Raw genomic sequence first — 16,256 nt, 5'->3', positions numbered from 1 at the left:
AAGTTGAAATTAGCCTGGATTTTTAGGCACGGGTATAACAACCACCCCACCTTATAAGAATTTCGTCCTTGAAATTGAACGGCTATTATGTGATTGGAAATATCATCAGGGAATTCATGCATTCCCGCAGAATGTTAGTTCAAAGTCATGTGGTGCTCAATATTGGCTCACATACCTCTCGAGATCGTACATATTCAATTTGGACATGGCGAAGACATCATGCAATACCCACGACTTAGGTAATATGTCCCAATTTCCTACTTTGCATATTGGGGCTATCTATGAACTTAATTTGTTGCTCAGTTAACTTACCAACTACCCACATCCCAACTGATATCAAATGTTTTTTTTCTCATTCTTTGCTTCCCAATACATGGTGTTCTATGCTTCTACCATCCTTATGGAGCATTAGACACAAGTACTGCTCCAGGGATCGAGTCAATAATAAGCTATGTTTCTCGGTCCTAGGATGGTCTAACCAAGTCTTCTGGAAATGCATCTAGAAACTCCTTCACTATCTCTTTTTCCTCTCATGATTTATTTATCTTAGTTGTATATACAAAGGGGTTCTAAGTAGGCTCAATACATTTAATTTAATAACTTTTATACAAGTGTAGGTATAATCCGCCTCCTGTGCTTCTTTATCCTTCTTTCATTTGTAAACAATCTCACCTCCATCTCAAGGTTTGAATACAATCCTCTTCTCAACACGTAGCACACATGCCCCATAGGCGGATAACTCATCCATGCCTAAAATGACATCAACGTCATGCTTATCCAGCTTGATCACGTGAGCAATCATGTCCTATCCATAGACCTGTATGGGGTGTGTCTCATACACTTCCTCTAATCCTACTTCATTTCCAATGAGTGTTTAAACAACTAATTGTGTGTCAAAACCTTTAGATTACTATTCATCCTAGCAGCAATAGTTGGAGATACAAATGAATGTGATGTACTATAATCCAATAATAAATATAAGAGTGTAATCAATATCAATAATATACTCGTGGCTACCTCAGATGTAGTCTCAGTCTCTTTCACTATTACTGCAAATACCCCTCCTTGTGCTTCGATACCTTATTGTGTCTGAGCTAGATGACTATGTGTTGGTGTTAAGGGCATTACATATGAGTCTCCTGACATATTTTGTAGACACAATCTAGCTATATGTCCAAGCTAATTACCTATAAAACATTCCTTCGCCTGTATACATGATCTGGTCTTATGTCCAAGTTGTTTACATGCATAACACTGTTTCTCTTGTGGTCTCACTTGCTAAGGTGTTGTTGCTGCTAGCCTAGACTACTGTAATGCTTGGCTAACTTCCAATCTGTTGCATTGTGGTGTAGCTGGAGTAGTGTAAGGTTCTCTAACTACTCTAGTGAAATCTCTACCTCCAAATAGTGTGTCTGTTCTCCTTATTGCCTGAGCTTGATAATTATCTCTCTCTTTATCTTCTATGGATTTGGTAGCCTGAACAAGTTAGGCATACCTATATATGTACTGGGTAGCTAACACAGCAACAGTGATGGGTCTCAGTCCCTTCTCAAGCCTCTTGGCCTTGGCATAGCCCCCCTTCAAATGTTCAGGTGCGAAGAAGAACAACTCCTCAAACTCTTGTTGGTATTCTAGTACAAACTTGGATCCCTACTTCAAATCCATGAATTTTGTCTCTTTTTCTCCTTCACGCTATCTGGGAAGTAGTTGTTGTAGAATGCCACCTTAAAGTGTCCCCACATGAGGTTATACTGTAATGCCACTAAGATAGGTTTAGTGGACTTCCACTATGCTTTTGCTTCACTCTGTAGTTGGTAGTTTGCACACATCAATTTCTACTCTTCTGCGAGGGTCAGCACCTCAAATGTTTTCTCCATTCCCTCCACCCATTTGGTGGGTGCCAAAAGGTCCTGTGGAATCCCGTTAAAGTAATGGGGCTAAACTTTTGGAACTTCTCCATCAACCTTGAGGTGTTGGTCCACACAGGCACCATAAATGGGTTCTGAGAAATAGTCTATCCAGGTGGTGTATAAACTACTAGTACAGTCTGAGATGCTGACTGTACATTAGTATGAGTCCCTTGCATCGATGGTGGAGCTGACTGTGTAGCAAGGGGTGTTGTTGCACAGGTAGTGGAACCATTGATGTCCCTCTAGCTTAGGTGGCAATAACAATCTGAGTACGCATCTCATTCATAATTTCACATTGTTGCTGCCAAATTCCTTGCATTATACCATTAATGATGACTACATCCTATGATCCCTGGTGGAGTAGGGGAAGGAACTCCAGGTGCTACAGCCTCAGTCATGTCTTCACCTTCAGTTTTGGGTGGTGGAGACCCATTTGGGTTGGCCCTCGTGGTACTACGATGCCTCCCTAATTGCGGGTGATCACTAATATAGTTTTGTTTTGGTGCCATTGAGAAATCTTCCTGTGAGATGAACATTCTGATAAATTTCCCAAATTTACCGAGTCATACCAATTGACTACACAACATACTTTATACCTCGCATAACTAATAATTGAAATACCTAAGAAGATAAGGGTCATTTGCTTAGCCTCCTGACAGATGGCACTAACTGGCTGGGAAACCAACAACCTTAGCCTTTACAAATCCCTATTTCTCAAATCGTAGCTTGTAGTACGCCCTTTACACCTGTCTGGTTTTAGTTGTGATTATCTTATTATTTATATTATTATTTATTTATTTTAACTACGTACAAGTTTATGCTCTTAATGAAGTTATTATCAATGTTTGGCTTTTGCACCTAGGCTAGTCTCCTAGAGTGTGTATTAAGGCTTATGCATTTATCTTGAAGGTTTTAAATTTAATCCTAATCATCACTAGTATATCCTAAGATTTTGTGCATTTATGGATTAAGGTAGAGCATCACGCTCTGATACCACTCTATCATACCCTGCCTCCTCTAGGAAAAGGTATGTGGCACTAGATGCCCATATCTAGTCAACCTAACCCTCCAGGATCACAGATACAGTACCTCAATCTATAAATGCCCCAAAATCACAACTAAAATCAGAGCATACATATAAGATTTGTAAACTTTACTCTACTACTAGTGATTTACTAAATGATAATTATCCTATACCAAAATTCATCTGAATTCCGATCCCGGGTATTACAAGATTATAAATAATACATAAGGATAAATTACGAAAAATAAAGAAGTGATGTCCATCCACACAGTGTCTCACAAACACAAGCCTTATCATTGCCACTAAAATCCCAAGTATGCCTCTGCACTAGTTCCACCATCTAAAAAGGGTGCAACAAATGAGATGAGCTTCCATGAAGTCCAGTGAGGGGTAACACACACACAAGCAATCATAATAATATAAGAAGATGCAATAGTATAAATATCCATGCCCAACCACGTCAATATGAATGCAATTATATGAATGCAATGACATGATCCAAAGGGGGTATAAGTGCTACTACAATATAGGTGTTATCCCCAGTCATGAATGTACATGCCGGTTCTTGAACCACATTATTATCCGGCAAACCCCTATTAATAACTCTCCCATAATACCACTACATCGAATCCAACATCGCATGTAGAGTATACCCATCATCGAATCAAACACCGTGTGAGGGTCTGTCAGAACGTTGGCATCTGCGCACCTCAATAACTGAAAATTGTCCCCAACCATGGACCATCGGATGTGATGATTAGCCAATACGTAAACACCTATTAGCAAAGGTTGTAGCACCAGGGTGGTTATCCTAGCCCAATGCATTCTAATATGCCACAACACATTTCAATCATACTCACACACACACCCACCCTGGGCATGCAGTGCTACTGGCACCAACCATTGGCCACCCTGCACCCCAGTCACACAAATACACACTCACCCTCACCCTCACCCTAAGCATATAGTGCCGCTGACACCAACTGTTGGCCACCCTGCACCCCAGTCACACACACACACACACACCCTGAGCCTGCAGTGCCGTCAGCACCAATCGTTGGCCACCCTGCACCCCAGTCACACACACACTCACTCTGAGCATGCAATGCCACCGGCACCAACCGTTGGCCACCCTACACCTCTGTCACACACACACGCACACACACACTCACCCTGAGCATGCAGTGGCACCGGCACCAACCGTTGACCACCCTGCATCCCAGTCTCACATATACACACACACACTAAGCAGCAGTGCCACAGGCACCAACCGTTGGCCACCCTGCACCCCAGTTACACACACACATGCACAACCATAATCCACATTCTCATGCCACATCAACACTTCCCACAAGAAATGAGATAATAATATGCAAAATGACATTAATCACCCACATATGCAATATGATGCAAGCATTCCATAAAAACATACAAAATCCCCTCACCTCGAAAACCCAAATCAACTATTCCTTAAATTTTTGTAATCACATACCTCGTCAAGTAGATTAGGTCCTAGCCAATTAAAGGAATTTATGTTACCATTTATATACTTCAATTATCCTCATTATATTCTAATTATGATCCTAAAGCAACACTGGAACATAGGTTCTGCAAGATCACTAGTAGGTGGGCTTATGGGCACCGGTTGGTGGTGCACTCGCACCGCGTAGCCTTACCGCTTGACGGTTCTATTTATTGAAAATAGAGGAGTTTTTGGTAAATGCTCAAGCATAGAGAAGGTCTTCCTATAATTCAAATGATGGGTAAAAAAGTGGGTCAAAACAATATCCTTGGTGGTTTCTCCGGTGGTTGCTCACCGGTTGGTGTGCAGATGCAAATGAGTTCACCGGCTGATGAAACCGAGAGGGGTAAAATCTCATTTTTTTATACCTACAGGGTTCACTGGTGGGTGCTCATCCACCGGTGAGTTCACAAGTGGATGGATCTGCAAGGTCTAAAACCTCAAAATTACATCTACAGGGTTCACCGGTGGATGGTTCCTGCCTTCACCGGCTAGCCAGTGACCATCAGCCGGTGAAGTTGAAACTGGGGTTTTCTAGCCTAGATCAGCCCCATAGGCCTTGTGGCCCCTTTGCCTAATTGTGTGTGTGTGTTTTCGAGTGTAGTGCCATTTCCAACTCCATTTCTCCCTCTTTCGTATGGTTTACAACTTAAGTTTTGTGATTTTAGGGTGGGTTTGCAGGTAGGGTACACACGCACACACATCACCTAGCTTGAGTTTTGTCTAATTGGTGGGTTAATTTACATAGAGTCATAAGATAGACTCAAATCCCCATTTTTCAAGTCTAGGTTAACCTAAATTGAGGAATATCGGTTGGGGGTTCATGCAGTGACCATCAATTGCTTGTGTGATCACTTAAATCCATTATTCATGTGTTTAATTTCATTTTTTTCCAACCAAATTTTGGATTCAGGATAACGAGTTGTAGATGATTTGGAAAATTCCCAAATCCTAGGGTTTTGGGTTGCCAAATTTGGGGCTTTTCATGTAAGATGCCTTCACCCTCAAGGGTGAATGATTAACTTGCTTGATTAGGTCCCTCACACCAAAATCCCCCATTCAATTTGTAGATTGGGTATGTGGATAGAGGGATTTTGATTAGGATTTTTTCCCAACCTAGCCTAGGTCAAGATGGGGTATGAGAGAGAGAGAATTATCTAAATGGTAGAGAGAGGAACTTACCTTCAATGGTAGGTGTTCCCTTTGCTTCCCTCTTCACCCTCCTCCCTTGCCTTCCTTCTCCTCCTCCCTCTTCTTCTTTCTCCATTTCCTTGTTTCTATTTTTGTAGGAGAAGAAATGAATGGTAAGAGTCATATTTATAGCCACTTAAGTCCCACTAAGGGCTGTTTGGGGAATTAATGGGTTTTTACCCAATACTGGGTTATTCCGCTATTCGACCCTAACGGGCCCACCTTAGAGTGTTCGGATACATTAATCTATTCCTCAATAGGTTGTCCCAACTATTAGGGGTGGTTTGATGTGCACGGGTGCGAAGACCTGGATCCCACGATAAAATAACCCGATTTCGGCCAGTATTCTCACCGGTGGCTGCTCCATCAGCCGGTGAAGGCTGAACTAGTCCCCTTTATGTGGAAATGGATCCTTAAGTTGAGTGGGGCCTTCTCAAGGTGTTTTCAGTATGTGGGCTCTACCTCTTGGTACATTTCATTAACAAGGTTTGAAAAAATTCTCTTCAATGGTAGAGTACATACCTTTACTCCTTTAATGGTTTGTAGTCCTTCCATGTAATGAGCCGGGCAAATCCATAAGTTACTAGTGGTTGGCACCTAGTTGCATCACCCATGTACAAAAGTTGAAATTAGTCCGGGTTTTTGGGCACAGGTATAATATGAATATACACCCAAAATTCAAATTAACTTGAAAAATTACAATTTAAAGCTTCCAATAACTACAAAACACACACCCTCTTTCATTTAGAGCACATCAACCAAGGAACCCACACTTAAACTTTAATACTCCATCTAGATTTAGGAACAAACACACATCTCAAATAGGGACGACCCTTGTATCTTCTAAAGCACGACCTATCCTAAGGCAAACCACATTGTAAGATAGGGACCATGAACTAGGGTTTTGGAGCGTTAACCAATCATAAACAACAAGGCATAATGGTATCTCTTTTTATTTTTTTATTTTTTTATTTTTTTATTTTTTATTTTTTCATTCTTTAGTAGAGAACTCATTCTACTCCTCTACATTTGGCCTGAATAATATGGTGGAGCAAACAACAGAAACCCAAGTTACTAAGGAGCTTTGCTTTATGCATATGCCAACAAAGACAGTGATGCTAAGTTCATTTCGGAAGTGTTCCTTCCTAAGAGGTTCGATCAAAACACCCCACTTCATGAGGTGTAGTGTTCTATCTAGTTTCTATAAATTCTATACTTACTTTCTACTTTGTGACCAATTTTCACTTTCTTTGCATATCCATATCATATATTTTTATAACATGCCAAGAATATGGTCTCAACTCCTAACCTAAGAACAAAGACACCAATTAACAAATGGTCCTACACCTTAAGACAAGTATCTCTAAATCATTTAAGGGAGATCCCACTTCAAGACATATACTCATTATCATCCTCTCAATAGGGATTATAGTGCCAAGATGGGTCCTAGATCTCAATTTTCCTTTTTTGTAGGATGTATATAAAGCACAGGAAAACTCTTAAACTTAACCTCAAGTTCTAAAAGGTCAAACCCTCCCCCATATTTAAATTGTGCAATGTCCTCAATATAGAAAAAGAAAGAAATAATAAGACAAAAGAACAAGAAAGATAAAGGAAAGGAAATTACCAAATAGGATCAAATATCATCATAAAGAGGCTCATGGAGAATCATGACTTCTGCATCATGCATTAAAGGTAGCTCAAGGAATGACTTCAGATAGTGTCCATTAACTTTAAAAATTTCCCGGGTGGATAGATTCATGACCTCTACGATACCATGGGGGAATACAGTTTGCACAAGGTAAGGACCTTCCCACCGAGAATGAAGTTTTCCTGGAAAGATATGCAATTTAGAATTGTACAGCAAAACTTTATAACCAGGCATAAAAGATTTCCTAATAAGATGCCTATCATAAAAAGCTTTAATCTTTTCCTTGAAAGTTTTGCACTATTATAGGCATCATTTCACAATTCCTTCAACTCAAATAGTTAGAGTCCTCAATGAGCTCCTACGCTAGACAAATCAAAATTAAATTTCTTAATCGCCCAAATGGCACGATGCTCTAACTCAACAGGAAGGTGGTAGGTTTTTTCGTATACCAAATGGTATGGATATTGACCAAGTACAGTCCTGTAAGTAGTCCTATACGCCCATAAAACATTCAACAGATGGTTAGACCAATCCTTTCGATTTGCATTAACTGTTTTCTCTAGAATCTGCTTGATCTGTCTGTTGGACACTTCCACCTGCCCACTGGTTTGGGGTTGGTATGGGGTAGCCAGCTTATGGGTAATCTCATACTTCTATACTAAGGCCTCAAAAGGCTTATTACAAAAGTGCTTTCCCCTATCACTAATGATAGCTCTAGGGGTTCCAAATCGGGAAAAAATGTTTTTCCTTAAGAATTGAATGACCACCTTGTGGTCATTGGTCTTACAAGCACAAGCCTCAATCCATTTGGACACATAGTCCACAGCTAACAAAATATATTCATATTCACATGACTTAGGGAAGGGGCCCATAAAATCTATTCCCCAAACATCAAAAACCACAACCACGAGGATTAGGTTGAGAGGCATCATGTTCCTTTTACTGATTTTTCTTAAAGACTGACAAAAAGAACAAGCCTTACAATAAGCAAAGGCATCCTTAAAGAGACTGGGCCAATAAAATTCATATTGCAATACCTTGGCCGCAGTTTTAGTAGGCCTAAAATGGTCACCACAAGTCTGATCATGCCAAAAGGAAAGAATAGAATGGTGCTTATGATCAAGGATACATCTCCGGATAATTTGGTCAGGGCATGACTTAAAAAGGTAAGGATCATCCCAAAAGAAATACTTAACCTGTGAGTGAAAATGGTACTTCTCTTGGGAAGACCAATGATCCAAATCTTATTTGTAACTAAAAAATTTATAATATCTGTAAACCAAAGTTCACTAGATGCTGCAAAGAGTTGCTCATCGGAAAAATGCCCATTAACTAAAGAATTCAAAAACAAAGAATTGGGTAACTGGGACAAATGGTCTACAACCAAATTTTCACTGCCTTTCTTATCCTTAATTTCTAGGTCAAATTCTTGCAAAAACAAAACCCATCAAATGAGACAAGCCTTGGCATCCTTTTTCTGATTAAGGTATCTGATAGCTGCATGGTCAGTATAAATAATTATATAAGAACCTATCAAATATGCACAAAACTTTTCTAATGCAAATACAACAACTAAAAATTCATTTTCAGTTGTGGTGTAGATCATCTGTGCATCATTGAGAGCTCTACTAGCATAATAGATGACACGAGGAAGCTTATCAACTCTCTACCCTAAGACTGTCCCTATAGCAAAATCAGATGCATCACACATTAATTCAAAGGGCTCTATCCATAAGGGAGCTTGAATAATGGGGGTTATAGTCAACACCTTCTCTAATTATTCAAAGTACACGAGGCACTCACTAGAAAATTCGAAGGGTTGCTCTTTAGCCAAAAGATTAGTGAGAGGTCTAGCTATATAATGGAAGTTCTTGATGAACCGATGATAGAACCCAGCATAACCCAAGAAGAAACGAATGTCCTTAATTGACGTGGTAGGTGGTAAATAGGAAATTGAGTCCACCTTAGCTCTATCCACCTTGATCCCTTCTTTGAAAATGATATGACCCAACACTATACCCTGTAAAAAAGCATCCATAAATACTTCCAAAAAATGCTCCACCATATCAGAGAAAATGCTCATCATGCATCTTTGGAACGTGGCAGGGGCATTACAAAGCCCAAAAGGCATATGTCGATAAGCAAAGGCTCTATAAAGGCATGTAAAGGTGGTCTTGTGTTGGTCATCTAGGGCAATGGAAATCTGGTTATAGTCAGAATAACCATCAAGGAAACAATAATACTCATGTCCGGCTAACCACTCTAACATTTGATCAATAAAAGGTAAAAGGAAGTGGTCTTTCTAAGTTACTGCATTTAACTTCCTGTAGTCAATACACACACGCCATCCTGTTTGGACATAGGTGGGGATCAATTCATTTTCAGCATTTTAGACTACTGCGACCCCTGACTTCTTTGGCACCACGTGCACTGGACTTACCCACTTGCTATCAGATATAGGGTAGATGATGCCATTATCCAAGCACTTTAGGATATCTTTCTTGATAGCTTCCTGCATCACAAGATTAGCCCTTCTTTGTGGTTCCCTAGAAGGTTTTGAATCTTCCATAAGGTAAATATGATGTTGAACAATTGAGGGGCTAATTCCTTTAATGTCTTCCATGATCCAACCTAATGCTTCCTTGTTTTCTTATAAAACTTTGATCAACTCTTCCTCTTGACTTGAAGTTAAATCTGAGGTGATAATAACTAATAGAGTTTAATCTTCTCCTAAGAAAGCATACCTTAAGTTAGAGGGAAACTCTTTCAAATCAAGTTAGGGAGCTCAACAATTGAGTATTTAGGAAAAGAATTTGATAAAGAACCAATGGGCTTCATGAGTGTATGAAGGCTCCAAACCTTGGAGAAAAAAATTTTAGTATCATCCTCTAATTCTTCCATACACTCTTGGAATTCTGAATCAAAGTCAATGTCAAAAGTTTTAACGATTTCGTCAAAAAAATTCTCAAGCATATTAATCTCTTCATCAATTGTGAGCTGCTTACCCAACCTATACATGTTGAACTCCATAGTGTAGTTTCCAAAAGATATCCTTAGTAGACCATTCTGACAATTGATTAATGCATTGCTGGTAGCCAGGAATGGTCTTCCAAGAATGATAGGGATCTTATCCCTAGTGGTGAAGGGTTTAGTGTCCAAAACAATAAAATCAACTGGAAAAATAAATTCTCCTACCTTAAGTAGGACATCTTCGACCATCCCTTTTGGAATCTTGACATAATGGTTGATCGACTAGAGACTGGTCCTTGTGGCTTTCAAATCTCTTAATCTAAATTGTTGATAAACATGATAAGGTAGAACGTTCACACTTGCACCAAGGTTAAGTAGGGCATGATCAATACGAGTGTTGTCAATAACACAAGCGATAGTGGGACACCCGGGATCCTTATACTTAGCTGCTATAGGTTGTGTGATCATTGAACTGATATTAGCTACCAAAAGTGCCTTTTTGGGCACACTTGTGGTGCGCTTGTGAGTGCCTAAGTCTTTGAGGACTTTGGCATAAGCTGAGATTTGAGTTATGACATCCAAAAGAGGGATGTTTACCTCTACCTTCTTGAAGACTTTTAAAATTTTTTCCATTGAAGCTATCTTCTTCTTATTCATCAAACGGCTAGGATAGGGGACAGGAGGAACATAACCACTGTCAGAAGTTCTCTTATTAATAGAATCATTTTTGGTGGCTTCCACCAAATCATCCTTAATTTCTTCAGGTCTATTTGGCGAACTGAAATGGGAGGCACAGTAGTAGCCTCGATAGTCATAGGGTTAATAGAAAGATCAGATGGTGGAGGAGTGGTACCATTCTGTAGATACTCTGGGCCACTCCGTAGGGCATATACCGTATTACACTGGTTGGAGGGCCCTTGGTGTTGTTGACTCTGTACAATATTGAGTTGAGGAGCAGGTAGCCCTTGTGGAGTCAGCACTTGATGTCTAGGATTTAGCTCTGGCTGACTAGAAAATTTTTATTTCTCCTTCTCATGCATGATTGTGACAAAGTGGGTGAGTTGCCTCTCCACATTATTGTGGCTTGTCATGAGAAGGGCCATGCTTTTCTCTAGCTTGCTAATTTTTGAGTTTAAAAATATGTTACCACAAGCGTATGGTATATTGTAGCCAACGGGTCGATCACAAGGAGCTTAGTCACTCTATCTTACCTACTCTAAGTACGGTGAGAATGAACAAGGAATTGTTGATTTTAGATTATAGTTCTAGAATATGCATATAAATGAAAGAAAACGACCTATACATTCAACATCTAAATTAAACAGTTCTAACGCCGGATTACTTTAATTAAAGAAGTAAAATAAATGTTGAAAATAACAACTAAAAAAATAGAATCTGTAAATAATAAAGCTAAATTAACAATTAAAGAACTGAAATAGAAAGCAAGTAAAGAAAAATTCTCAATACATCGGCCGAATTTTCGGGGGAGGCACTATTGTAGGCATCATCTTCAATTATATTACATATGTAAATAAGAACACAAGAAAAAAAAAAAACAAAAACAAAAACAAAAGCATAAAAAATCATAATTCCATTACTGTATTTAAATAAAAATCTTAATTCTACTAATAAACTTTGTCATACCTTGATTATGTGAAAGCTAAATTGAAACTTGATTGATTTGGAGTGATGGTATTGGAACAGAATTATTGATGAAGAACTTGCTCTCTTGAACTTGAAAACTCTTGATTCTTATCACTTGAACCAATTCTTTCCTATAACTAGAATTAATTAAACTATGAACTAAATTAACAAAGTAAACTAATAATTAAAAAAATTAACAATTAAAAACTGAATTGCATTATCATTAATCACTTGAATAAAAGCCTGAAGAAACATTAGGAGAGAGAGAAGAGAACTAAGTATAAACTAGGCAAAAAAAACTAGAAAAATAAACTAAGGGGAATAATAATTCTAGGAGGGGGGAGAAAGGGGCTTTTTATAAGGTTTTGGTCTTGCCTCCTTCCTTCTACAAGTCTTCTTTAAGGAAAGAAATAAAATAAAATAAAATTTGATCTTGGTAAAAATCCTCATTCTCTGAGATATTGTGTGAGGAAAGAGAGAATCTGTTTCTAAAATTAACAAATTTTATTCCTTCTCTGCAATATTAACCAATATCTTGCAATCTTAACTAAATCAAAAAGGAATCTCTGCATAGCATCTTCAAGATCTTGTGAGGTGGCAAAGAGAGAGGATGTGGTACCAATGAGTGGGTTCCACCCCTACTGACTTTGGTTCAATGTATGGGCTTCCTTTAGACAAGTTAGTTCAAGCTTGGACTTAACTTTAAGCATTTTCTCTTGTAGACTTGGAAACTGCAAAAAAAAAAAAAAAAAAAAAAAAAAAAAATAGAAGTAGTACTATCCAAAGTGGGGCAAAATGTACACTTATATCCCTAAGATTTCACACATTATTGTGCTCATCATGGCCACAGAAGGAGATACCTGACCTAGAAGGGATGGAATAAGCAGAGCTCGCAGTGGCAGGTGGAATAGAGTCTGGACGTGTCAAGAGGCGTCGGAGGTTAGTAGCTCATCAAATGATAGCGAGACTACTGAGGAGCTAAGAGCAGAGTCAGAGTCAGGGCTCTTAGTATGGTTAGCCTACCCACAAGTACCGGAACTATTCTTCCCCTGGCCTTTTTCAGATGTATTAACAGGACGACCATGAAGCTTTCAGCAGTGCTCCTTGGTGTGATGCTCCTTCCCACAGTAATCACACTTCACTCGAGTCGTAGTAGAGGAGCCACTAGACTATGGGGTTGCACTAAGGAACTGAGTGCCAAAAACAAGTGCAGTTCTCTCAGTTGGAGTGGCAACTTATTGTGGAAGCATGGTGGTATGTTGACTGTCCTCAAGTTAGATCACAGCATAGGCTTGATCCAAGTTAAGAAAGGGGTCACAACTCAAAACCATCAAACTTCACATTCAAACCTGCCAGAAAGTCATAGACCCTGATCTTGTCCTCTCGCTTCTAAAACTTGGTGATATCTTCAGGGGTGGAAGGAGTATACACCCCATAGAAATCCAACTCAGTCCATAATGCCTACAAATCATAGTAGTACTGTGACAGAGTGAGCCCCCTCTACCTCAAATCATGAACCTTCTAGCGAAACTCAAAGACCTAAGCATCATTCCCTACCTGGGAATAGATATCCTAGACAGACTTCTAAATCTTCGTAGCAAAGTCAAGGAAGAGACAGCCACGTGAAAGCTGTAGCAACATGGAATTGACAAGGAATGCCAAAACCAGAGAGTTGGCACACTCCACTTGTCAATCTCAGTACCGGTGGTCGGACGCTTCGTGGTTCCAGTAAGGTACCTGTACCAACCATGGGACTTGATAGAGATGCAGACCGAGCGTGACCATATAAGGCAGTTTGTGCCATTAAGTTTGATAGAACAAGGAGGGAAGGTAGGAAGAGCCATGGTGTCTCCTCCAGTAGAAGCAGATGAGCTAGTAGACATGGTTGCTACTCAAGGGGACTGTGCAAATAGAAGAAACACTAGCCGAAGAAAGAGAAAGCACCAAAATAACCAGAAAAAGCTAGAAAACTTAAAAATCGATAAAGGGTAAAACCCTGAGAAAATGATTTTGGGGATAGATCTAGAACAGAGACCTCAAACGAAAAAGTGGTCGGTACATACCACCACAAGGATAAAAGGCACCAATCGCAACAAACATTATGACGATCAGAGCATCAAGCAAAAAAAAAAATCCCGACAATGAAAAAACATTCCCTGGGAGAAAACCTTAAAAAAATAATGAAAAAAAGGTTCTAGGTCTCTCAGATCATTGTAGAAGAGAGTCTGAGAGCCAAGGGGAATGATGGATGGAGGCTAGAAATCCTCTTGGTGGATTAAGAAGCTCCCATCATGAGAGAGAAGCAGATGAAGAGAGACGGAGAGAGGTGCAGATGGAGGCATTAGGAGAGAGAGAAATGAGAAAGAGACAAAGAGATGGAGAAGAGGGAGAGCCCTTAGGGTTTCGGATCCTATGGCTCTGATACCATGTTGAATGGGGTAATAACTTGTGTCTAATATGACACCAGCCCTCTTTATTTATAATAATGGAGAGAAGGTTCTAGAGAATTACAAAGACCATTAAACCCCTTAGGATCCGTTTGATAACTGACACTTTCCCTAAAACCCATAAAACCCATTATTACAACAAAAATAGTATAAGATAATGAAAATACTAAAGAAATTATTAAGATTACTATCAGGGATTGTAATAGAGTTACAAAAATACATAATTAGATTATGAAAAGAATTAGCAGATAGATTCTCAGTCCGTAGTCCCAATGGGCTCGCTGCCCAAATTCTCTTGGAAACTTCATAGGAAAGAAAGGTATGCCAGATGGATTCAGGCTAATTGTGGCAGATTACACAGGTTGGACCTAGATTCATCCATTTTCCCAAAATATCTTTAGTGGGAATCCCACCAAGTGCTAATCCCTCAAAAAAGAGCTTAAATTTTGGATGTAATTGGAGTTTCCAAAAGAATCTCCACCATTGTGAGCAAAGAGACAATTACACTTGTTTGAGAGTTCAATTAGGTTAGTAATCAAACCACATTTCAAAAACTTAGCAATCATTTTAGTGTTAAGAAACCCTTTTTTTTATAGAGGTGACACCACCATCTATCTAAGTTATAGCTTATAGGAATTTGCAAGATATCATTTCCTACTGATAATGGGAGTACAAAAGATAATAGGACTAGTATTCCAATTGTTCCCAATGGTAAAATTACTTAATAAGAGAGCAGCAGGTGGAGGGAATTGAAACATTCAGATTGGGAATGAAATTGAGGTTATCAGGGATCTAGGGTTCATCAATAAATTGGTATTATTACCATTGCCAGTTTTGCAAAAAACCATTTCCTTAAGGATTGGGAGAATACTTACAATGTTTCAGAGTCCAATTGGCACAACACTTATATTGCCCTCCCACAACCCCGTTTTCTTGGTTTAGGTTGATCCCATTTTGCTCGCCGCTATTATGAGATTTTAAACTAATCAAAAAAACCTTCCCTTTATCTTTTCTATTGCAATTTCTCAACTATAATATGATGATTCATTCACTTTCCATATATATAAATAGAAAGAGATAGACTAGACTTGCAAGTTGATGTGATTAAAATCTCTTATTCACGAACTGAGTTTTCCTACTGAGAAGCCTACGGAGGATGTGAAACATGCAACGATCTATAATACTAGTAATTCAAATTTTCAAGTTGATTGAGACTTTGTGAGAAACGTTATGAAGCTGCAGCTTAGTGATGTTTACTAAGTTTCAGTTTCAAATTACTTTTCTCCAGAATTGTTCCAATCTAGGCATTGGGGACATATACACTCCAGCTTGAGGGGGAGTATTAAGAAATATGCATTGCGTGCTTTTCTTAGTAGTTGGTGTTAATTGACAGTGTTTAAACGAAAATAGTTATTAGCCAGGGGTACTACTTGCAATTATATAATTTTTATATCTAACAAATATATGGTAGTAGATATCACCATCGATCTAGTTTTCTTCTCTTGGATCTGTTTCTATGTACTATTTAATTCGAAGAGGAAAGAAAATGTCAAAGAGTGCTAAAGAATTTTGGCCTCAATTTCCTCGAGACTCAGCCCCTTCGTTTCTGGTATGACGAAGAATATGAAGACAAGAGACAACACTGCTATCACCCCAAATATAACAAACACAAATCCAGTTCCAACCAATGCCTGCAACAAAATTTAGAAGACAGTTCCATTAGCCATTCCATAAACTTTCATGAGAAATGATGAGTACTGCATTACAGTGAAACAAATACAAGAAGTTGTTTAAAACAGAAATGTTTAGAAAAATGCATTCTAACAAATAAAACAATCTGAAATTTAAAATAGAATGGAACCTAAGGGCCCGTTTGACTTTGTTTCTCCTGTTTCTC

The 16,256-nt window shown here is 38.9% G+C and overlaps 1 protein-coding gene and 1 long non-coding RNA gene across 3 annotated transcripts in view; both read right to left on the bottom strand.

Moving 5' to 3' along the window:
- Window positions 1–6,189: 6,189 nt before the first annotated feature.
- On the bottom strand, window positions 6,190–12,237 carry LOC122070607. Its single transcript, XR_006137869.1, has 3 exons — window positions 11,913–12,237; window positions 7,275–7,480; window positions 6,190–6,244 (listed from the first exon to the last, which is right to left on the bottom strand). It is a non-coding gene; the product is annotated as an uncharacterized LOC122070607 (long non-coding RNA).
- A 3,517-nt stretch (window positions 12,238–15,754) lies between these two features.
- LOC122070609 (D-xylose-proton symporter-like 2) overlaps window positions 15,755–16,256 on the bottom strand; it is a 28,582-nt gene continuing 28,080 nt past the window's right edge. For both annotated transcript variants that reach the window (XM_042634804.1, XM_042634803.1), the window contains one exon: window positions 15,755–16,050. In XM_042634804.1, the coding sequence (XP_042490738.1) occupies window positions 15,919–16,050 (132 nt within the window). In that variant the 3' untranslated portion in view covers window positions 15,755–15,918. The remainder of the gene's footprint in view (window positions 16,051–16,256) is intronic.

This window comes from Macadamia integrifolia, unplaced genomic scaffold (assembly GCF_013358625.1).
Source record: "Macadamia integrifolia cultivar HAES 741 unplaced genomic scaffold, SCU_Mint_v3 scaffold953, whole genome shotgun sequence".
In the NCBI taxonomy this organism is placed as follows: domain Eukaryota; kingdom Viridiplantae; phylum Streptophyta; class Magnoliopsida; order Proteales; family Proteaceae; genus Macadamia; species Macadamia integrifolia.
The sequence above is the reverse complement of the archived record's forward strand: the minus strand, read 5'-3'. Positions and strand labels throughout refer to the sequence as shown.